This window comes from Triticum urartu, chromosome 1A (assembly GCF_056163025.1).
Source record: "Triticum urartu cultivar PI428250 chromosome 1A, HENAU_Tu73, whole genome shotgun sequence".
Lineage (NCBI taxonomy): Eukaryota > Viridiplantae > Streptophyta > Magnoliopsida > Poales > Poaceae > Triticum > Triticum urartu.
The window spans coordinates 534,173,905-534,198,019 of record NC_141873.1 but is presented as its reverse complement, the minus strand read 5'-3'; the positions used below and the strand labels follow the sequence as shown (position 1 = coordinate 534,198,019).

The following is a 24,115-nucleotide window of genomic DNA, read 5'->3' as shown; positions in this document are numbered from 1 at the left end:
TCTTATTCAAGTAGGCCTTGATGTTGTCCAAGAGTTCTATATCATTTCCCATCAAAAGTATGTCATCTACATATAGTATGAGGAATGCTACAGAGCTCCCACTCACTTTCTTGTAAACGCAGGCTTCTCCATAAGTCTGCGTAAACCCAAACGCTTTGATCATCTCATCAAAGCGAATGTTCCAACTCCGAGATGCTTGCACCAGCCCATAAATCCAGCGTTGGAGCTTGCACACCTTGTCAGCATTCTTAGGATCGACAAAACCTTCCGGCTGCATCATATACAATTCTTCCTTAAGGAAACCATTAAGGAATGCCGTTTTGACGTCCATTTGCCATATTTCATAATCGTAGAATGCGGCAATTGCTAACATGATTCGGACGGACTTTAGCTTCGCTACCGGTGAGAAAGTCTCATCATAGTCAACCCCTTGAACTTGTCGATAACCCTTAGCGACAAGCCGAGCTTTATAGATGGTCACATTACCATCCGCGTCTGTCTTCTTCTTAAAGATCCATTTATTTTCTATGGCTCGCCGTTCAATGGGCAAGTCAGTCAAAGTCCATACTTCGTTTTCATACATGGATCCTATCTCGGATTTCATGGCTTCTAGCCATTTGTCGGAATCCGGTCCCGCCATCGCTTCTTCATAGTTCGAAGGTTCACCGTTGTCTAACAACATGATTTCCAAGACAGGGTTGCCGTACCACTCTGGTGCGGAACGTGTTCTTGTGGACCTTCGAATTTCAGTAGGAGCTTGATCAGAAGTATCTTGATCATCATGAATAACTTCCTCTCTAGTCGGTGCAGGCACCTCAGGAACATTTTCTTGAGTTGCGCCATTTACCGGTTCAAGAGGCAATACTTCATCAAGTTCTACTTTCCTCCCACTTACTTCTTTCGAGAGAAACTCTTTCTCTAGAAAGGATCCATTCCTGGCAATAAAGATCTTGCCTTCGGATCTGAGGTAGAAGGTATACCCAGCAGTTTCTTTAGGGTATCCTATGAAGACGCATTTTTCCGACTTGAGTTCGAGCTTTTCAGGTTGAAGTTTCTTGACATAAGCATCGCATCCCCAAACTTTTAGAAACGACAGCTTAGGTTTCTTCCCAAACCATAATTCATACGGTGTCGTCTCAACGGATTTCGACGGAGCCCTATTTAAAGTGAATGCGGCAGTCTCTAAAGCATAGCCCCAAAAAGATAGCGGTAAATCGGTAAGAGACATCATAGATCGTACCATATCTAATAGAGTGCGATTACGACGTTCGGACACACCATTACGCTGAGGTGTTCCAGGCGGCGTGAGTTGTGAAACTATTCCACATTTTCTTAAGTGTGTGCCAAATTCGTGACTCAAGTATTCTCCTCCACGATCTGATCGTAGAAACTTGATTTTCCTGTCACGTTGATTCTCAACCTCACTCTGAAATTCCTTGAACTTTTCAAAGGTTTCAGACTTGTGTTTCATTAAGTAGACATACCCATATCTACTCAAGTCATCAGTGAGGGTGAGAACATAACGATAGCCACCGCGAGCCTCTACACTCATTGGACCGCACACATCAGTATGTATGATTTCCAATAAGTTGGTTGCTCGCTCCATTGTTCCTGAGAACGGAGTCTTGGTCATTTTTCCCATGAGGCATGGTTCGCACGTGTCAAATGATTCATAATCAAGAGACTCTAAAAGTCCATCTGCATGGAGCTTCTTCATGCGTTTGACACCTATGTGACCAAGGCGGCAGTGCCATAAGTATGTGGGACTATCATTATCAACCTTACATCTTTTGGTACTCACACTATGAATATGTGTAGTAATACGCTCGAGATTCATTAAGAATAAACCATTGACTATCGGAGCATGACCATAAAACATATCTCTCATATAAATAGAACAACCATTATTCTCGGATTTAAATGAGTAGCCATCTCGTATTAAACGAGATCCTGATACAATGTTCATGCTCAAACATGGCACTAAATAACAATTATTGAGGTTTATAACTAATCCCGTAGGTAAATGTAGAGGTAGCGTGCCGACGGCGATCACATCGACCTTGGAACCATTCCCGACGCGCATCGTCACCTCGTCCTTCGCCAGTCTCCGTTTATTCCGCAGCTCCTGCTGTGAGTTACAAATATGAGCAACGGCACCGGTATCAAATACCCAGGAGTTACTACGAGCACTGGTAAGGTACACATCAATTACATGTATATCAAATATACCTTTGGTGTTGCCGGCCTTCTTGTCCGCTAAGTATTTGGGGCAGTTCCGCTTCCAGTGACCCTTCCCTTTGCAATAAAAGCACTCTGTCTCAGGCTTGGGTCCATTCTTTGACTTCTTCCCGACAGCTTGCTTGCCGGGCGCAGCAACTTCCTTGCCGTCCTTCTTGAAGTTCTTTTTACCCTTGCCCTTCTTGAACTTAGTGGTTTTATTCATCATCAACACTTGATGTTCCTTCTTGACTTCTACCTCTGCTGATTTCAGCATAGCAAATACTTCAGGAATGGTCTTTACCATCCCCTGCATATTGAAGTTCATCACAAAGCTCTTGTAGCTTGGTGGAAGCGACTGGAGGATTCTGTCAATGACCGCGTCATCCGGGAGATTAACTCCCAGCTGAGTCAAGCGGTTATGTAACCCAGACATAGTGAGTATGTGCTCACTGACAAAACTATTTTCCTCCATCTTCCAGCTGAAGAACTTATCGGAGACTTCATATCTCTCGATCCGGGCATGAGCTTGAAAAACCATTTTTAGCTCTTCGAACATTTCATATGCTCCATGTCTCTCAAAATGCTTTTGGAGCCCCGGCTCTAAGCTGTAAAGCATGCCGCACTGAACGAGGGAGTAGTCATCAGTACGTGTCTGCCAAGCGTTCATAGCGTCTTGGTTCTGTGGGACGGGTGGATCACCTAGCGGTTCTTGTAGGACATAATCTTTCTTGGCAGCTATGAGGATGATCCTCAGGTTCCGGACCCAGTCCGTATAGTTGCTGCCATCGTCTTTCAGCTTGGTTTTCTCTAGGAACGCGTTGAAATTGAATACGACGTTGGCCATTTGATCTACAAGACATATTGTAAAGATTTTAGACTAAGTTCATGATAATTAAGTTCATCTAATCAAATTATTAATGAACTCCCACTCAGATTAGACATCCCTCTAGTCATCTAAGTGTTACACGATCCGAGTCGACTAGGCCGTGTCCGATTAACACGTGAGACGGACTAGTCATCGCCAGTGAACATCTTCATGTTGATCGTATCTTCCATACGACTCGTGTTCGACCTTTCGGTCTCTGTGTTCCGAGGCCATGTCTGTACATGCTAGGCTCGTCAAGTTAACCCTAAGTGTTTTTACATGTGTAAAACTGTCTTACACCCGTTGTATGTGAACGTAAGGATCTATCACACCCGATTAACACGTGGTGCTTCGAAATGACGAACTGTAGCAACGGTGCACAGTTAGGGGAGAACACTTCTTGAAATTGTTGTAAGGGATCATCTTATTTACTACCGTCGTTCTAAGTAAACAAGATGCAAAACATGATAAACATCACATGCAATCAAATAATAATAGTGACATGATATGGCCAATATCACATAGCTCCTTTGATCTCCATCTTGGGGCTTCATGATCATCCTGTCACCGTCATACTCATCGACATGTAAGTTGTGATTCCTTGTACAATAGCATGAACATCTCATACATCACATATAGATCATTCATCATTCATCACAACTTTGGCCATATCATATCACAAAGCACTTGCTGCAAAAACAAGTTAGACGTCCTCTAATTGTTGTTGCAGATTTTACGTGGCTGAAGTAGGGTTCTAACAAGAACGTTTTCTTACCTACGTGAAAGCCACAACGTGATTTGTCAACTTCTATTTACCCTTCATAAGGACCCTGTTCATCGAATCTGCTCCAACTAAAGTAGGAGAGACAGACACCCGCCAGCCACCTTATGCAACTTGTGCATGTTAGTCGGTGGAACCGGTCTCATGTAAGCATACGTGTAAGGTTGGTCCGGGCCGCTTCATCCCACAATACCGTTGAAGCAAGATAAGACTAGTAGCGGCAAGAAAGTTGACAACATCTACGCCCACAACAAATTGTGTTCTACTCGCGCAAGAGAACTACGCATAGACCTAGCTCATGATGCCACTGTAGGGGAACGTTGCAGAAAAACAAAAAATTTCCTACTCGTTTCACCAAGATCCATCTAGGAGTTCATCTAGCAACGAGTGATTAGATGCATCTACATACCTTTGTAGATCGCGAGCGGAAGCGTTCGAAGAACGGGGTTGATGTAGTCGAACACGACGTGATTCAAATCACCGGAGATCCTAGCACCGAACGGACGGTACCTCCGCGTTCAACACACGTACGGAGCGGATGACGTCTCCTCCTTTCTTGATCCAGCAAGGGGGGGAGGAGAGGTTGATGAAGATCCAGCAGCACGACGGCGTGGTGGTGGATGCAGGGCGTCACAGTAGCAGGGCTTCGCCGTGTACTACGAGGGAGAGATGTAACAGGGGAGAGGGAAGCACCAAAGGCTGAGGTATGAAGTCCTCCCTCTCCTCAACTATATATAGGAGGGCCAAGGGGGGTGGTGCGCCAGCCTAGGAGATCCAATCTCCTAGGTGCGGCAGCCAAGGGGAGGTTTCCCTCCCCCCAAGGCACCTAGAGGTGCCTTCCACCATTGGGACTCTTCCCTTAAGTGGAACCCTAGGCGCATGGGCTTTTGGGGCTGGTGCCCTTGGCCCATCTAGGCCAAGGCGCACCCCCTACAGCCCATGTGGCCCCCCGGGACAGGTGGCCCCACCCGGTGGGCCCCCGGGACCCCTTCGGTGGACCCGATACAATACCGATAACCCCGAAACTTGTCCCGATGGCCGAAACAGCACTTCCTATATATAATTCTTTACCTCTGGACCATTCCGGAACTCCTCGTGACGTCCGGGATCTCATCCAGGACTCCGAACAACATTCGGGTTACTGCATACACATATCTTCACAACCCTAGCGTCACCGAACCTTAAGTGTGTAGACCCTACGGGTTCGGGAGACATGCAGACATGACCGGGACGACTCTCCGGTCAATAACCAACAGCGGGATCTGGATACCCATGTTGGCTCCCACATGCTCCACGATGATCTCATCGGATGAACCACGATGTCGAGGATTAAACAACCCCGTATACAATTCCCTTTGTCAATCGGTATGTTACTTTGCCCGAGACTCGATCGTCGGTATCCCAGTACCTTGTTCAGTCTCGTTACCGGCAAGTCACTTTACTCGTACCGTAATGCACGATCCCGTGATCAAACACTTGGTCACCTTGAGCTCATAATGATGATGCATTACCGAGTGGGCCCAGTGATACCTCTCCGTTATATGGAGTGACAAATCCCAGTCTCGATCCGTGTCAACCCAACAGACACTTTCGGAAATACCTGTAGTGCACCTTTATAGTCACCCAGTTACGTTGTGACGTTTGATACACCCAAAGCACTCTTACGGTATCCGGGAGTTACACGATCTCATGGTCAAAGGAAAAGATACTTGACATTGGAAAAGCTCTAGCAAACGAACTACACGATCTTGTGCTATGCTTAGGATTAGGTCTTGTCCATCACATCATTCTCCTAATGATGTGATCCCGTTATCAATGACATCCAATGTCCATAGCCAGGAAACCATGACTATCTGTTGATCAACGAGCTAGTCAACTAGAGGCTTACTAGGGACATATTATGGTCTATGTATTCACACGTGTATTACGATTTCCGGATAATACAGTTATAGCATGAATAAAGAAAATTATCATGAACAAAGAAATATAATAATAATACTTTTATTATTGCCTCTAGGGCATATTTCCAACAGTTTGGACATCGGAAGTGTTCCGGGTGAAATCGGCATTTTACCGGAGTACCGGGAGGTTACCGGAACCCCCCGGTAACCTAATGGGCCTTAATGGGCCTAGTGGAGGAAGAGGAGAGGAGGCCAAGGGGCAACCGCGTGCCCCTTCCCCCCAAGTCCGAATTGGACAAGGAGGGGGGTGGCGCCCCCCCTTTCCTTTCCCCTCTCTCTCTCCTCCCCCCCAAGTCCTAGTCCAACATGGAAAAAGGGGGGAGTCCTACTCCCGGTAAGAGCAGGACTCCTCCTGGCGCGCCCCTTGCCTGGCCGCACCTCCTCCCCCTTGCTCCTTTATATACGGGGGCAGGGGGGCACCCCATAGACACAACAATTGATCATTGATCTCTTAGCAGTGTGCGGTGCCCCCCTCCACCATAATCCTCGATAATATTGTAGCGGTGCTTAGGCGAAGCCCTACGACGGTAGAACATCAAGATCGTCACCACGCCGTCTTGCTGACGGAACTCTTCCTTGACATTCTGCTGGATCGGAGTCCGGGGATCGTCATCGAGCTGAACGTGTGCTAGAACTCGGAGGTGCCGTAGTTTCGGTGCTTGATCGGTCAGGCCGTGAAGACGTACGACTACATCAACCGCGTTGTGCAAACGCTTCCGCTTTCGGTCTACAAGGGTACGTGTACAACACTCTCCCCTCTCGTTGCTATGCATCACCATGATCTTGCGTGTGCGTAGGAAAATTTTGAAATTACTACGTTCCCCAACAGTGGTATCAGAGCCAGGTTTTATGCGTAGATGTCATATGCACGAGTAGAACACAAGTGAGTTGTGGGCGATATAAGTCATATTGCTTACCAGCATGTCATACTTTGGTTCGGCGGTATTGTTGGATGAAGCGGCCTGGACCGACATTACGCGTTCGCTAACGCGAGACTGGTTCTACCGACGTGCTTTGCACACAGGTGGCTGGTGGGTGTCAGTTTCTCCAACTTTAGTTGAACTGAGTATGGCTACGCCCGTTCCTTGTGAAGGTTAAAACAACACCAACTTGACAAACTATCATTGTGGTTTTGATGCGTAGGTAAGAACGGTTCTTGCTCAGCCCATAGCAGCCACGTAAAACTTGCAACAACAAAGTAGAGGACGTCTAACTTGTTTTTGCAGGGCATGTTGTGATGTGATATGGTCAAGACGTGATGAGATATAAGTTGTTGTATGAGATGATCATGTTTTGTTGAAGTTATCGGCAACTGGCAAAAGCCTTATGGTTATCTCTCTATTGCATAAGATGCAAGCGCCAAATAATTGATTTACTTTATCGCTATGCGATGGCAATAGTTGCAAGAGCAATAGTTGGCGAGACGACCATGTGACGACACATTGATATAGATCAAGATGATGGAGATCATGGTGTCATGCCGGTGACGATGGAAATCATGACGATGCTTTGGAGATGGAGATCAAAGGCACAAGATGATGATGGTCATATCATGTCACATATTTTGATTGCATGTGATGTTTATCTTTTATGCATCTTATTTTGCTTAGTTCGACAGTAGCTTTATAAGATGATCTCTCACTAAATTTCAAGATAAGAAGTGTTCTCCCTGAGTATGCACCGTTACCAAAGTTCGTCGTGCCCAGACACCACGTGATGATCGGGTGTGATAAGCTCTACATCCATCTACAACGGGTGCAAGCCAGTTTTGCACACGCAGAATACTTAGGTTAAACTTGGAGCCTAGCATATGCAGATATGGCCTCGGAACACTGAGACCGAAAGGTCGAGCGTGAATCATATAGTAGATATGATCAACATAGTGATGTTCACCATTGAAAACTACTCCATTTCACGTGATGATCGGTTATGGTTTAGTTGATTTGGATCACGTGATCACTTAGAAGATTAGAGGGATGTCTTTCTAAGTGGGAGTTCTTAAGTAATATGATTAATTGAACTTAAATTTATCATGAACTTAGTCCTGGTAGTATTAGCATATCTATGTTGTAGATCAATAGCTCGCGTTTAGCTCCCCTATTTTATTTTTGATATGTTCCTAGAGAAAAGTAAGTTGAAAGATGTAAATAGCAATGATGCGGATTGGATCCGTGATCTGAGGTTTATCCTCATTGCTGCACAGAAGAATTATGTCCTTGATGCACCGCTAGGTGACAAACCTATTGCAGGAGCAGATGCAGACGTTATGAACGTTTGGCTAACTCAATATGATGACTACTTGATAGTTTAGTGCACCATGCTTAACGGCTTAGAATCGGGGCTTCAAAGACGTTTTGAACGCCATGGAGCATATAAGATGTTCCAAGAGTTGAAATTGGTATTTCATACTCATGCCCGTGTCGAGAGGTATGAGACCTCTGACAGTACTTTGCCTACAAGCTGGAGGAGAATAGCTCAACCAGTGAGCATGTGCTCAGATTGTCTGAGTACTACAATTGCTTGAATCAAGCGGGAGTTAATATTCCAGATAAGAGAGTAATTGACAAAGTTCTCTAGTCACTATCACCGAGTTACTAGAACTTAGTGATGAACTATAATATGCAAGGGATGACAAAACTAATTCCCAAGCTCTTCGTGATGCTGAAATCGACGAAGGTAGAAATCAAGAAAAGCATCAAGTGTTGATGGTTGACAAAGACCACTAGTTTCAAAAAGGGAAAAGGGGAGAAAGGGAACTTCAAGAAGAACGGCAAGCAAGTTGCTGCTCAGGAGAAGAAACCCAAGTATGGACCTAAGCCTGAACTGAGTGCTTCTACTGCAAAGGGACTGGTCACTAGAAGCGGAACTGCCCCAAGTATTTGGCGGATAAGAAGGATGGCAAAGTGAACAAAGGTATATTTGATATACAGATTATTGATGTATATATTACTAGTGTTCGTAGCAACCCCTCGGTATTTGATACTGGTTCAGTTGCTAAGAGTAGTAACTCAAAACGGGAGTTGTAGAATGAACAGAGACTAGTTAAGGATGAAGTGACGATGTGTGTTGGAAGTGGTTCCAAGATTGATATGATCATCATCGCACACTCCCTATACTTTCAGGATTAGTGTTGAACCTAAATAAGTGTTATTTGGTGTTTACGTTGAGCATAAATATGATTTGATCATGTTTATTGCAATATGGTTATTCATTTAAGTTAGAGAACAATTGTTGTTCTGTTTACATGAATAGTACCTTCGATGTTCATACACACCAACAAAAATGGTTTGTTGGATCTCAATCATAGTGATACACATATTCATAATATTCAAGCCAAAAAGATGCAAAGTTAATGATGATAGTGCAACTTATTTGTGGCACTGCCGTTTAGGTCATATTGGTGTAAAGCGCATGAAGAAAATCCATGCTGATGGGCTTTTGGAATCACTTGATTATGAATCAGTTGATGCTTGCGAACCATGCCTCATGGGCAAGATGACTAAGACTCCGTTCTCTGGAACAATGGAGCGAGCAACAGATTTGTTGGAAATCATACAATACTGATGTATGTGGTCCGATGAATATTGAAGCTCACGACATGTATCATTATTTTCTGATCTTCACAGATGATTTGAGCAGATATGAGTATATCTACTTGATGAAACAAAAGTCTGAAATATTTGAAAAGTTCATATAATTTCAGAGTGAAGTGGAAAATCATCATAACAAGAAAATAAAGTTTCTACGATCTGATCGTGGAGGAGAATATTTGAGTTACGAGTTTGGCCTTCAGTTAAAACAATGTGAAATAGTTTCACTACTCACGCCACCTGGAACACCACAGTGTAATGGTGTATCCGAACATCGTAACCGTACTTTATTAGATATGGTGCGATCTATGATGTCTCTTACCGATTTACCACTATCGTTTTGGGGTTATGCATTAGAGACAGCTGCATTCACGTTAAATAGGGAACCATCTAAATCCGTTGAGACAACACAGTATGAACTATGGTTTGGCAAGAAACCTAAGATGTCGTTTCTTAAAGTTTGAGGTTGCAATGCTTATGTGAATTTTTTTTAACCTGATAAGAACAAACCCAAATCGGAGAACTGCGTCTTCATAGGATACCCAAAAGAAAATGTTGGGTACACCTTCTATCACATATCCGAAGGCAAGATATTCGTTGCTGAGAATGGATCCTTTCTAGAGAAGGAGTTTCTCTATAAAGAAGTGAGTGGGAGGAAAGTAGAACTTGATGAGGTAACTGTACCTGCTCCCTTATTGGAAAGTAGTTCATCACAGAAATCTGTTCCTGTGACTACTACACCAATTAGTGAGGAAGCTAATGATGATGATCATGTAACTTCAGATCAAGTTACTACCGAACCTCGTAGGTAAACTAGAGTGAGATCCACACCAGTGTGGTACAATAATCCTATTCTAGAGGTCATGTTACTTGACCATGACGAACCTACGAACTATGAGGAAGCGATGATGAGCCCAGATTCCGCGAAATGGCTTGAGGCCGTGAAATCTGAGATGAGATCCATGTATGAGAACAAAGTATGGACTTTGATTGACTTGCCCATTGATCGGCGAGCCATTGATATTAAATGGATCTTCAAGAGGAAGACGTACGCTGATAGTAGTATCACTATCTACAAAGCTAGAATTGTCGCAAAAAGGTTTTCGACAAGTTCAAGGTGTTGACTACGATGAGAGTTTCTCACTCGTATCTGTGCTTAAGTCTGTCCGAATCATGTTAGAAATTGCCGCATTTTATGAAATCTGGCAAGTGGATAAACAAAACTGCATTCCTTAATGGATTTATTAAAGAAGAGTTGTATATGATGCAACCAGAAGATTTTGTGAATCCTAAAGGTACTAACAAAATATGCGAGCTCCAGCGATCCATCTATGGACTGGTGCAAGCATCTCGGAGTTGGAATATACGCTTTGATAAGTTGATCAAAGCATATAGTTTTATACATACTTGCGGTGAAGCCTGTATTTACAAGAAAGTGAGTGGGAGCATTACAGCATTTCTGATAAGTATATGTGAATGACATATTGTTGATCGGAGATAATGTAGAATTATTCTGCAAAGCATCAATGAATGTTTGAAAGGAGTTTTTCAAAGAAAGACCTCGGTGAAGTTGCTTACATATTGAGCATCAAGATCTATAGAGATAGATCAAGACGCTTGATAAGTTTTTCAATGAGTACATACCTTGACAAGATTTTGAAGTAGTTCAAAATGGAACAGTCAAAAAGGAGTTCTTGCATGTGTTACAAGGTATGAAGTTGAGTAAGACTCAAAACCCGACCACGGCAGAAGATAGAGAGAGAATGAAAGTCATTCCCTATGCCTCAGCCATAGGTTCTATAAAGTATGCCATGCCGTGTACCAGACCTATTGTATAACCTGCCCTGAGTTTGGCAAGGGAGTACAATAGTGATCTAGGAGTAGATCACTGGACATTGGTCAAAATTATCCTTAGTGGAATAAGGATATGTTTCTCGATTATGGAGGTGACAAAAGATTCGTCGTAAAGGGTTACGTCGATGCAAGTTTTGACACTGATCCAGATGACTGTAAGTCTCAATCTGGATACATATTGAAAGTGAGAGCAATTAGCTAGAGTAGCTCCGTGCAGAGCAATGTTGACATAGAAATTTGTAAAATACGTACGGATCTGAATGTGGCAGGCCCGTTGTCTAAACATCTCTCACAAGCAAAACATGATCACACCTTAGTACTCTTTGGTTTTTAATCACATAGCAATGTGAACTAGCTTATTGACTCTAGTAAACCCTTTGGGTGTTGGTCACATGTCGATGTGAACTATGGGTGTTAATCACATGGTGATGTGAACTATTGGTATTAAATCACATGGCGATGTGAACTAGATTATTGACTCTAGTGCAAGTGGGAGACTGAAGGAAATATACCCTAGAGGCAATAATAAAGTTATTATTTATTTCCTTATATCATGATAAATGTTTATTATTCATGCTAGAATTGTATTAACCGGAAACATAATACTTGTGTGAATACATAGACAAACAGAGTGTCACTAGTATGCCTCTACTTGACTAGCTCATTGATCAAAGATGGTTATGTTTCCTAGCCATAGACATGAGTTGTCATTTGATTAACGGGATCACATCATTAGGAGAGTGATGTGATTGACTTGACCCGTTCTGTTAGCTTAGCACTTGATCGTTTAGTATGTTGCTATTGCTTTCTTCATGACTTATACATGTTCCTATGACTATGAGATTATGCAACTCCCGTTTACCGGAGGAACACTTTGTGTGCTACCAAACGTCACAACCTAACTGGGTGATTATAAAGGTGCTCTACAGGTGTCTCCGAAGGTACATGTTGGGTTGGCGTATTTCGAGATTAGGATTTGTCACTCCGATTGTCGGAGAGGTATCTCTGGGCCCTCTCGGTAATGCACATCACTTAAGCCTTGAAAGCATTGCAACTAATGAGTTAGTTGCGGGATGATGTATTACAGAACGAGTAAAGAGACTTGCCGGTAACGAGATTGAACTAGGTATTAAGATACCGATGATCGAATCTCGGGCAAGTAACATAGCGATGACAAAGGGAACAACGTAATATGGAGTGCTCTCACTCCCCATATCTATAACCGATGTCATCGCCGATCCATCCATATAATGTATCGGAACCAACAACCGGTGCAACAGACCTAAAGCATACACCACATGCACACGCTTTAGAAGCCGCCATCATCATCGAACCACCGTCCCATCTTTAGGAGAGACATCCGCATCATCCTTGCCAGTCCGGTCATCCATCGAGGCCACCACGGTGCCTAACGACTCCACCGTCGTGCTCTTGTCCATCCCGACGTGGAGACTCTGGAAGATCTGTCATGCGTAGAACAGGCATAACACAGCGTAGCACCTGTCGTCCAGGCATGACTTGACATCTCCAGCGAAGCCCCGTTCAAGACGAAGCTGCACCACCTCCCGCCTCTCTCTTCAGCGCTGCTCCACAAACGATACTCCCAAAAAAGAAACGACACCGTAGTGCCGCCATCGTCCGATCTGGAAGACCAGATCCTATGGTTTCCCGCGGAGCAACACGAGTGGGTCAATAGTAGTTACACGATGATGCCTTCATCAAGGTAATGATGCAGAATGCCGCCATCGCCTGCCGTCGCCTCAGTTTTCACCGGCAACTATGTCTCCCAACTCGCAGCCTGGACTAGATGACAGATCTCGAGATCCGACCATCCAACCTCAGGCCAACCACCTCCGACGGAGGAGATGACCACCATGGCCGGTTGCATCGGCCAGAACAGAGGTGCCACCGAGCAGTCCACCAGGCCCTCCACGCCGCCGCCGGTCCGAATCTAGATGGCGCGCCGCCGCCTCATAGCGAGCCGCCGTTGCCGGCCGCATCGCTGCCACCCGAACCAGGCAAGCCGCCGCATGATGCCACCCGTGACCGGGCTGCCCGACGCGCCTGCAGCCGTCGTCGCACGAGACAGGGCCGACCACAGCCATCTTTGCCGCTTCGCTAGATCGGCCACGCCTCCACACGTGTAGAGGCCCCGCACCACCCCTGAGACACGAGAGAGAGGGAGTCCCCCACCACAGCCGTCGGCCCGTCGCTCCCCGGGCGTAGCCCGGCGGCGTCCCCCAGCGATGACGAAGGCAGGGGAGGCGGGAGTGCACGCCCCTGGTGGCTAAGGTTTGGGCGCCATCCGAGTCACCCTGGCGGGGACGACACGGGGGACAGTTAGACGTGGCATTTTTAATGATTAGATCTGAAGTTTTCCGAAGAAAAACTTGCACCGGATCCAATACAAGATCCGTCCAACAAGTTGGTATGGTACGGTGCAGGAGTGAGTCACAAGTCCAATTCCACAGTATTATGAACGTGGCTGTCTAGTCTCCGTTGGCGTATGTATAGAGAGTTGAATAAACACAATGCAAGTGGCCTGACGTAAAACAAATACAATAAATAGTAGAACTACAGGTACCTCACATCCATCGCGACATTAATTTCATGGACCATGGCTAGATTCGTGATTAGTCTTATAGTCCTCCTTCCACTCATCTCTCTTCTTGCGCTGCGCTCCTGTGCTGCAGCATCGGTAGGACACACGCTGGGCGCCGGGTCATCCCTGTCCGTGGAAGATCACGAGCGGCCCTTCCTGGTGTCGCCGGACGCCACCTTCTCCTGTGGCTTCCTCCCAGCCGGCGAAGTCGACAACGCCTTCTACTTTTCCGTCTGGTTCACCGCGGCCACGGACAGGACCGCCGTCTGGACGGCAAACCCCGGCGCCCCCGTGAACGGCCGGGTTTCCCGTGTATCCTTCGGTGCCGACGGCAAGCTAGCCCTCGCCGACGCCAACGGGACGACTGTGTGGGACAGTAAGGCAGCCAGCAACAACTACTTCACCGTCTCCCTCCTCGACACCGGCAATCTTCGGGTCGTGGACCCGTCCACCGGCCGTCCCGTGTGGCAGAGCTTCGACTGGCCGACGGACACCCTGCTCCCGTCGCAGGCGCTGACCAAGGACAGGAAGCTCGTCGCCGGCTACTACGCCCTCTACTACGACAACGACAACGTGCTGCGGCTCCTCTACGACGGCCCGGAGATCGCCAGCATCTACTGGCCTAACCCGGGCATAAGCGTGTTCGACAACGGCCGGACCAACTACAACAGCTCACGCATCGGCGTCCTCGACGACACCGGCGTGTTCCTCTCCAGCGACAACCTGCGAGTCGAGGCCTCCGACCTGGGCGCCTCCGGGGTCAAGAGGCGGCTAACCATCGAGCAGGACGGAAACGTGAGGATGTACAGCCTCGACGCGGCCGGAGGATGGACTGTCACGTGGGCTGCGGTCAAGCAGCCGTGCTCCGTCCGTGGGCTGTGCGGCAAGAACGCCGTCTGCGAGTACCAGCCGTTCCTCCGGTGCTCCTGCGCGCCGGGGTACGAGATGGTGGACCGCCGGGACTGGAGGAAGGGCTGCAACCCCACCTTCAGCCTACCCACCACCACCGCCACCAACTGCAGCACGTCGGAAAAGCGGTTCACGTTCGTCAAGGTGGCGCACACCGACTTCTACGGCTACGACCTCGGGTTCAACCAGTCCGTCACGTTCCAATACTGCAAGACCATCTGCTTGAGTATGTGCTCCTGCGCCGCCTTCCAATACAGGACGGATGGCAAGGGCGGTTGCTATCCCAAGGGCATCTTGTTCAACGGTTACACGTCGCCCACGCCCGAAGGGACCATATATCTCAAGCTGCCTAGCGACCTCAACGCCCCGGCAACGCCGCCACCCGCGGTACTCGACTGCGATCAAAATGCCGCCATCGTCCCGCCAGCATACGCGGACATGTACGGGACACCAAGCAGCGGCCCAAATTTGTCCTATCTTTTTTGGTTCGCAGCGGTGCTAGGATTTCTCGAGGCCCTCTTCATCGCCACGGCGTGGTGGTTCCTGTCAGGCCAGGAGAGCATGCCCAGTTCGCTGATGGCCGGCTACCGGCTGGTCATGGGGACCCAGTTCAGAAGGTTCACATATCGAGAGCTCAAGAAAGCAACCGGAAACTTCAACGAGGAGCTCGGTCGCGGCGGTTCCGGCGTGGTGTACCGCGGCGTGCTTGACAAGACCACCGTGGTGGCGGTGAAGGAGCTGACAAACGTGGTGCAGGGCGAGGAGGAGTTCTGGGCGGAGATGGCGGTGTTTGGGAGAATCAACCATATCAACCTGGTGAGGATCTGGGGGTTCTGCTCCGAGGGAAAGCACAAGCTGCTGGTGTACGAGTACGTGGAGAACAGGTCGCTGGACAGGCACCTGTTCGGCGAGGACATCGGCAAGGCGCTGGCATGGAGAGAGCGGTTCAAGATCGCACTGGGCGCGGCCAAGGGCCTAGCCTACCTCCACCACGAGTGTCTGGAGTGGGTCATCCACTGTGACGTCAAGCCGGAGAACATCCTACTCACTCGAGACCTTGATCCAAAGATCGCCGACTTTGGGCTGTCCAAGCTATTCGGGAGGAAAGCCGTCGCCGACGGCATGCAGCTCTCCCAGATGAGGGGGACGGCAGGGTACATGGCACCTGAGTGGGTGCTGGGGCTACCGATTGACGCAAAGGTCGATGTTTACAGCTATGGCATTGTGCTTCTGGAGATCCTGATGGGAAGCCGGATAACTGAACAGACGACAGTGGACCGCGTCGAGCGGCTGCAGATGAGCCAAATTGTGCAGGCCCTGAAGCAGGTGGTGGCGAGTGGAGACGTCGTGTCGTTGGTGGATAGCAGGCTGAACGGGCTGTTCAACCCTCAACAAGCCATGGAAATGTTGAAGATCTCCTTGTCGTGCATGGAGGAGAGGAGCAGCAGGCCGACCATGGACGACATTTTTAAAGCTCTTATAGCTTGCGATGACGAGGACGAACACCCTGCGTACTTGTCATAACTTGGATTCCTTGCTATATTAATTCGGCCAAAGATTTACCAAAAATGTAGTGAGACGTTGAATATGGTCTTCTAGACGTGAAAAGATAAGATTGCAGTTAGCTGTGCATGCGATTACAATTGATATGTCGTTTGGTTTGCACCTGCCTATGGCACCACTTGTTTTTTTTTACTTCTCTCGGAGCAGAGACCAAAGGAGTAAGGCCTTCTTTGGTTTACAGGAATTTTTATAGAAATTTATCTATCATTGTTTCTATAATTACAATTACAATGCTTTAATAAAAGAAAAATATGGTTAAAAATATAGAATCATGCTAGAAAATCTCATAAAAATGGGTAACGGTCAATTTGGCATCTCATAAAAGCACAACAATTAGGCAATTACATTTTTTGTAACTGAAAGATATTACCCCCACCCCCACCCCCAATGCCATCACGGAAAACATTGTCATCCTCAAAGCCTAATTTAGAAAAAAATATATCCTAAGAGCAGCTACGGCAAATTCGAGCCCTCAAACGCCCGCGGACGCTCGCAGGCGCGTCCACAGGCACTGAACGGTCACGCCTTAAATTTTCCTCCACATCAATGGACCTCATATCCGGCATCCTATATCAATACTACGCATTGATCAACGTGACCTACTCTACGTGATCAACCAACGCACAGCGAAATCAACATCAAACGGACAACCAAATGCATATAAATAAATTGTACATTGATACGTCTCAAACATATCTATAATTTTTTATTGTTTCATGCTATATTATATCCTATTTTGTACATTATTGGACTTTATTATACATTTTTATATTATTTTTGGGACTAACCTATTAACCGGAGGTCCAGCCCAGAATTGCTGTTTTTTTGCCTATTTCAGAGTTTTGCAGAAAAAGAATATCAAACGCAGTCCAAACAGAATGAAACCATCGGGAACGTGATTTTCGGAACGAACATGATCCAGAGGACTTGGACCATACGTCAAGAAAGCAACCAAGAGGGCAACGAGGTAGGGGGCGCGCCTACCCCCCACCCCCAGGCGCGCCCTCCACCCTCCTGGGGCCCACGTTGCTCCATCGACGTACTTCTTCCTCCTATATATACCTACGTACCCCCAAACTATCAGATACGGAGCCAAAACCCTAATTTCACCGCCGTAACTTTCTGTACCCGTGAGATCCCATCTTGGGGCCTTTTCTGGAGCTCCGTCGGAGGGGGCATCGATCACGGAGGGCTTCTACATCAACACCATAGCCTCTCCGATGAAGTGTGAGTAGTTTACTTCAGACCTTCGGGTCCATAGTTATTAGCTAGATGGATTCTTCTCTCTTTTTGGATCTCAATACAAAGTTCTCCCCCTCTCTTGTGGAGATCTATTCGATGTAATCTTATTTTGCGGTGTGTTTGTTGAGACCGATGAATTCTGGGTTTATGATCAAGTTTATCTATGAACAATATTTGAATCTTCTCTTAATTCTTTATGTATGATTGGTTATCTTTGCAAGTCTTTTCGAATTATCAGTTTGGTTTGGCCTACTAGATTGATCTTTCTTGCAATGGGAGAAGTGCTTAGCTTTGGGTTCAATCTTGTGGTGTCTTTTCCCAGTGACAGTAGGGGTAGCAAGGCACGTATTGTATTGTTGCCATCAAGGATAACAAGATGGGGTTTATTTCATATCGCATGAGTTTATCCCTCTACATCATGTCATCTTGCTTAAAGCGTTACTCTGTTCTTTTGAACTTAATACTCTAGATGCATGCTGGATAGCGGTCGATGTGTGGAGTAATAGTAGTAGATGCAGGCAGGAGTCGGTCTACTTGTCTCGGACGTGATGCCTATATACATGATCATACCTAGATATTCTCATAACTATGCTCAATTCTGTCAATTGCTCAACAGTAATTTGTTTACCTACGGTAATACTTATGCTCTCGAGAGAAGCCACTAGTGAAACCTATGGCCCCCAGGTCTATTTTCCATCATATTAATCTTCCGTCAACAAGCTATTTCCTTTTCCGTTTATTTTGCTTTCTTTACTTTGCATCTTTATCATAAAAATACCAAAAATATTATCTTATCATATCTATCATATCTCACTTTCGTAAGTGACCGTGAAGGGATTGACAACCCCTTTATTGCGTTGGTTGCGAGGATTTTATTTGTTTGTGTAGGTGCGAGGGACTCGTGCGTGGCCTCTTACTGGATTGATACATTGGTTCTCAAAAATTGAGGGAAATACTTACGCTACTTTGCTGCATCACCCTTTCCTCTTCAAGGGAAAACCAACGCAGTTCTCAAGAGGTAGCAAGAAGGATTTCTGGCGCCGTTGCCGGGGAGTCTACGCAAAAGTCAACATACCAAGTACCCATCACAAACCCTTATCTCCCACATTACATTATTTTCCATTTGCCTCTCGTTTCCCCCCCCCCAATTTACCCTTGCCGTTTTATTCGCCCTCTTTCTCTGTCCTCCTTCTCTTTCTCTATTTGCCTCTTTTTGCCCGTCTCTTGTTTGATTGTGTGTTGGATTGCTTGCTTGTCACGATGGCTCAAGATAATACCAAATTGTGTGACTTTACTAATACCAATGATACGTTTTCGTCGTATCTACTTTTCCAAACACTTTTGCCCTTGTTTTGGACTCTAACTTGCATGATTTGACTGGAACTAACCCGGACTGACGCTGTTTTTAGCAGAATTGCCATGGTGTTATTTATGTGTAGAAAAAAAAGTTCTCGGAATGACCTGAAACTTCACGGAACGTCTTTTTGGAAATAATAAAAAATCCCTGCAAAAGATGCAGACTAGGGGGCCCACACCCTAGCCACGAGGGTGGGGGGGGCCTACCTCGTGGGCCCCTTGGAGCTCCTCCGACCTCAAATCCAACTCTATATATTTGCTTTCGGGGAGAAAAAAAACAGAGAGAAGGATTCATCGCGTTTTACGATACGGAGCCGCCAGCAAGCCCTAAAACCTCTCGGAAGGGCTGATCTGGAGTCCGTTCGGGGCTCCGGAGAGGGGAATCCGTCGCCATCGTCATCATCAACTTTCCTCCATAACCAATTTCATGATGCTCACCGCCGTGCGTGAGTATTTCCATCGTAGGCTTGCTGGAGGGTGATGGGTTGGATGAGATTTATCATGTAATCGAGATAGTTTTGTTAGGGTTTGATCCCTAGTATCCACTATGTTCTGAGATTGATGTTGCTATGACTTTGCTACGATTAATGCTTGTCACTAGGGCCCGAGTGCCATGATTTTAGATCTGAACCTATTATGTTTTCATCAATATATGAGAGTTCTTGATCCTATCTTGCAAGTCTATAGTCACCTACTATGTGTTATGATCCGGCAACCCCGAAGTGACAATAATCAGGATCACTCCCGGTGATGACCGTAGTTTGAGGAGTTTATGTATTCACTATGTGTTAATACTTTGGTCCGGTACTCTATTAAAAGGAGGCCTTAATATCCCTTAGTTTCCACTAGGACCCCGCTGCCACGGGAGGGTAGGACAAAAGATGCCATGCAAGTTCTTTTCCATAAGCACATATGACTATATTCGGAATACATGCCTACATTACATTGATGAATTGGAGCTAGTTCTGTGTCACCCTAGGTCATGACTGTTACATGATGAACCGCATCCGGCATAATTCTCATCATTGATCCATTGCCTACGAGCTTTCCGTATATTGTTCTTCGCTTATTTACTTTTCCGTTGCTACTGTTACAATCACTACAAAATACCAAAAACACTACTTTTGTTACCGTTACCTTTTGCTATCGTTACCACTACTATCATATTACTTTGCTACTAAATACTTTGCTGCAAATATTAAGTTTCCAGGTGTGGTTGAATTGACAACTCAGCTGCTAATACTTGAGAATATTCTTTGGCTCCCCTTGTGTCGAATCAATAAATTTGGGTTGAATACTCTTCCCTCAAAAACTGTTGTGATCCCCTATACTTGTGGGTTATCAACCAACAACAATGATTTTATTAGCACTCCGATTGCTCCTCTTACCGATGTTGAATCTTGTGAAATTAATGCTGTTTTGTTGAATATTGTCATGAAAGATCCGTTTTCCGGCCTTCCTAGTGAAGATGCCGCTACCCATCTAAACAACTTTGTTGATTTGTGTGATATGCAAAAGAAGAAAGATGTGGACAATGATATTGTTAAATTGAAGCTATTTCCTTTTTTGCTTAGAGATCGTGCTAAAGCTTGGTTTTCGTCTTTGCCTAAAAATATATTGATTCGTGGTATAAGTGCAAAGATGCTTTTATCTCTAAGTATTTTCCTCCTGCTAAGATCATCTCTTTTAGAAACGATATCATGAATTTTAAGCAACTTGATCATGAACATGTTGCACAATCTTGGGAGAGGATGAAATTAATGGTATGTAATTTCCCTACACATGGTTTGAATTTATGGATGATTATACAAAAAAATTATGCCGGATTGAATTTTGCTTCTAGAAATCTTTTAGATTCGGCCGCGGGAGGCACCTTTATGGAAATCACTTTAGGAGAAGCTACTAAACTCCTAGAAAATATTATGGTTAATTATTCTCAATGGCACACTGAAAGATCTACTAATAAGAAAGTGCATGCGATAGAAGAAATTAATGTTTTGAGTGGAAAGATGGATGAACTTATGAAATTATTTGCTAATAAAAGTGTTTCTTCTGATCCTAATGATATGCCTTTGTCTACTTTAATTGAGAATAATAATGAATCTATGGATGTGAATTTTGTTGGTAGGAATAATTTTGGTAACAACGCGCATAGAGGAAACTTTAATCCTAGGCCGTATCCTAGTAATTCCTCTAATAATTATGGTAATTCCTACAACAATTCTTATGAAATTTTTAATAATATACCCTCTGATTTTGAATCTAATATTAAATAATTTATTACTTCGCAAAAGAATTTCAATGCTTTGATTGAAGAAAAATTGCTTAAGATTGATGAGTTGGCTAGGAACGTTGATAGAATTTCTCTTGATATTGATTTTTTGAAATTTAGATTTATTCCACCTAAGCATGATATCAATGAGTCTCTCAAAGCCATGAGAATTTCCATTGATGAGTGCAAAGAAAGAACCGCTAGGATGCGTGCTAAGAAAGATTGCTTTATAAAAGCGTGTTCTTCTAGTTTCCATGATAATAAAGATGAAGATCTAAAAGTTATTGATGTGTCCCCTATTAAATCTTTGTATTGCAATATGAATCTTGATAATTATGGGGCTGAATATGATCCACCTTTACCTAGAAGACGTTCCAAAAATTCAGAATCTTTAGATCTTGATGCTAAAATTGTTAAAAGTGGGATTGAAGAAGTCAAAACTTTAAATATCAATCAACCCACTATTTTGGATCTCAAGGAATTTAATTATGATAATTGCTCTTTGATAGATTGTATTTCCTTGTTGCAATCCGTGCTAAATTCTCCTCATGCTTATAGTCAAAATAAAGCCTTTACCAAACATATCGTTGATGCTTTGATGCAATCATATGAAGAAAAACTTGAGTTGGAAGTGTCTATCCCTAGAAAACTTTATGATAAGTGGGAACCTACTATTAAAATTAAAATTAAAGATCATGAATGCTATGCTTTGTGTGGTTTGGGTGCTAGTGTTTCCACGATTCCAAAGACTTTGTGTGATTTGCTAGGTTTTCGTGATTTTGATGATTGCTCTTTAAACTTGCACCTTGTGAATTCAACTATTAAGAAACCTATGGGAAGAATTAATGATGTTCTTATTGTTGCAAATAGGAAGATTACAATCCTTCATGTCCTATTATTCTTGGTAGACCTTTCCTTAGAACGATTGGTGTCATTATTGATATGAAGGAAGGGAATATTAGATTTCAATTTCCGTGAAGGAAAGGCACGAAACACTTCCCTAGAAAGAAAATTAAATTACCATATGAATCTATTATGAGAGCCACTTATGGATTGCCTACCAAAGATGGCAATACCTAGATCTATCCTTGCTTTTATGCCTACCTAGGGGCGTTAAACGATAGCGCTTGTTGGGAGGCAACCCAATTTTATTTTTATTCCTTGCTTTTTTATCCTGTTTAGTAATAAATAATTTATCTAGCCTCTGTTTAGGTTGTGTTTTTTTGTGTTTAATTAGTGTTTGTGCCAAGTAGAACCGTTGGGAAGACTTGGGGAATTACCAAGATGAACAGTAGGAAATTACCAAGCTATCCTCGAACCAATCTTTGAGTCGAACAATATCAGCCGTTGGATCAACTTAATACTACCTCTTAAATTCGGTAGTATGATGTACGGTAAAAAATCTCTAGATCTACTCGTGCATGGACTGTTAATACGTGTACTCAGCCCGGCGGCTGGCCATCTACTCGCGTTAACTGTTAACGTGTACCCTGCCCGGCGGCCAGCGGCCGGCGTTCTACTCGCGTAGTATGTATGCACCTAGCATCCTAGCCGATGTCTACAACGACCTAGCGCGGGCATGCAGATCCATGGTCAGTTCATGCCAGCACACTACAGGACGTACGATCGGTCGACGACAGGAGCCAAGTTCCTATGGTACGTCCCTCCCTCATACTCACGTCCTTATGGTCCGTTGATAACCATCACACAGATGATACCATGCACCTCAGCTTCATATATGAGAAAATCGGCCGTCAAATTATGTTGATGGGCTTAATTCTTCGTGCACGTAAGCATTGCCATTGTCATTTGGCGGTTAAACAAAGATACGCCGGTGCCAACAATCATCCATGCACGTCGGCAGGATCGGGCAGGTGTGCAAGATGACTTCTGGCTTGCAGTCACAGCGCATAGCAAGCTAGCCCGTGTCTCCAGTCTCTAGTTTCTTTGGTGATCTTGCGGGATCTGAGCACGTACCTGAAAACCTTATCGGGCCAAGTAGTATGGTTACTGCTGTTGCTGGATTAAGACATCAATCCGCTGGTTCTGGACTAGCACGTTTCATGTTATCTAGCACCTTCATATTATCTTTGTTTTTATGTCCTGATCTCTATCTTCCCCATCAGAAAATCTCACATGTTGTACTCATTTTATTTTTTACACATTATCTTTCCAATACACATAGTTTTACGGGACAATAAGACAACAGGTGATCTACCTTTGATAAACTAGTAGAATGTCCGTGCGTTGCAACTGGCAGCAATGGCGACTTCTTTTTTATCGTTAGCAAAGTGCTCTGCTTTTCTTCCTTTTGTCCCTGACCCAGATAAAAATGTTTATCGAAGTGATTTGTGAATTGATAAATTTACAGCCATAATAAAATATCAAGTGCTAAAAACATATTTATAGAAGAAAATTTCTACAACACATTCGACATGAAAGTTGTCTGACAGATTGCCAACAAACACAATGGCGACTTGCTACCAAATCCCATTTATATTTTTAACGTGGTTGTCCTACCGATGTGTACCTACAAGATCTCTCTCCCTCTTCCTCCCTCCCTCCATTGGTCTCTCCCTCACTCTCTCAAATCTCTCTTGATCTCGAAAAGGCTTCAGCGCTCTAGTAGCCGTCTTGTGAGATGGTCATCATTGTTGCTATTGGTGGCGGCACTGGTGACGAGGAGGAGGAACACCGCAAGAGGTTGCTGATGTTCTAAATTTCTGATCTCTTCCCCGTGGTATACGGAATGTGTTACAAAAATGCCATCTTGTGTTTAAAACCATAGAAACAGAGATATTTAATAAGGCCATGAGAAGACATGTAGAAAGCAATATAGTAGTAGTAGTAATGTGACTATGCTTCCCCACAGATCCAAGACAAGAAATTCAAACTATAGT

The 24,115-nt window shown here is 44.8% G+C and overlaps 1 protein-coding gene and 1 pseudogene across 1 annotated transcript; one reads left to right on the top strand and one right to left on the bottom strand.

Moving 5' to 3' along the window:
- The window catches only part of LOC147992312 (uncharacterized), a 117,065-nt pseudogene that overhangs the window by 5,680 nt on the left and 87,270 nt on the right, over positions 1-24,115 (bottom strand).
- Positions 13,883-16,508, top strand: LOC125537734 (putative receptor protein kinase ZmPK1). The gene has a single exon (XM_048701055.2). It carries the CDS (start codon positions 13,889-13,891, stop codon positions 16,304-16,306), a length of 2,418 nt encoding a protein of 805 aa, XP_048557012.2. The 5' UTR covers positions 13,883-13,888; the 3' UTR covers positions 16,307-16,508.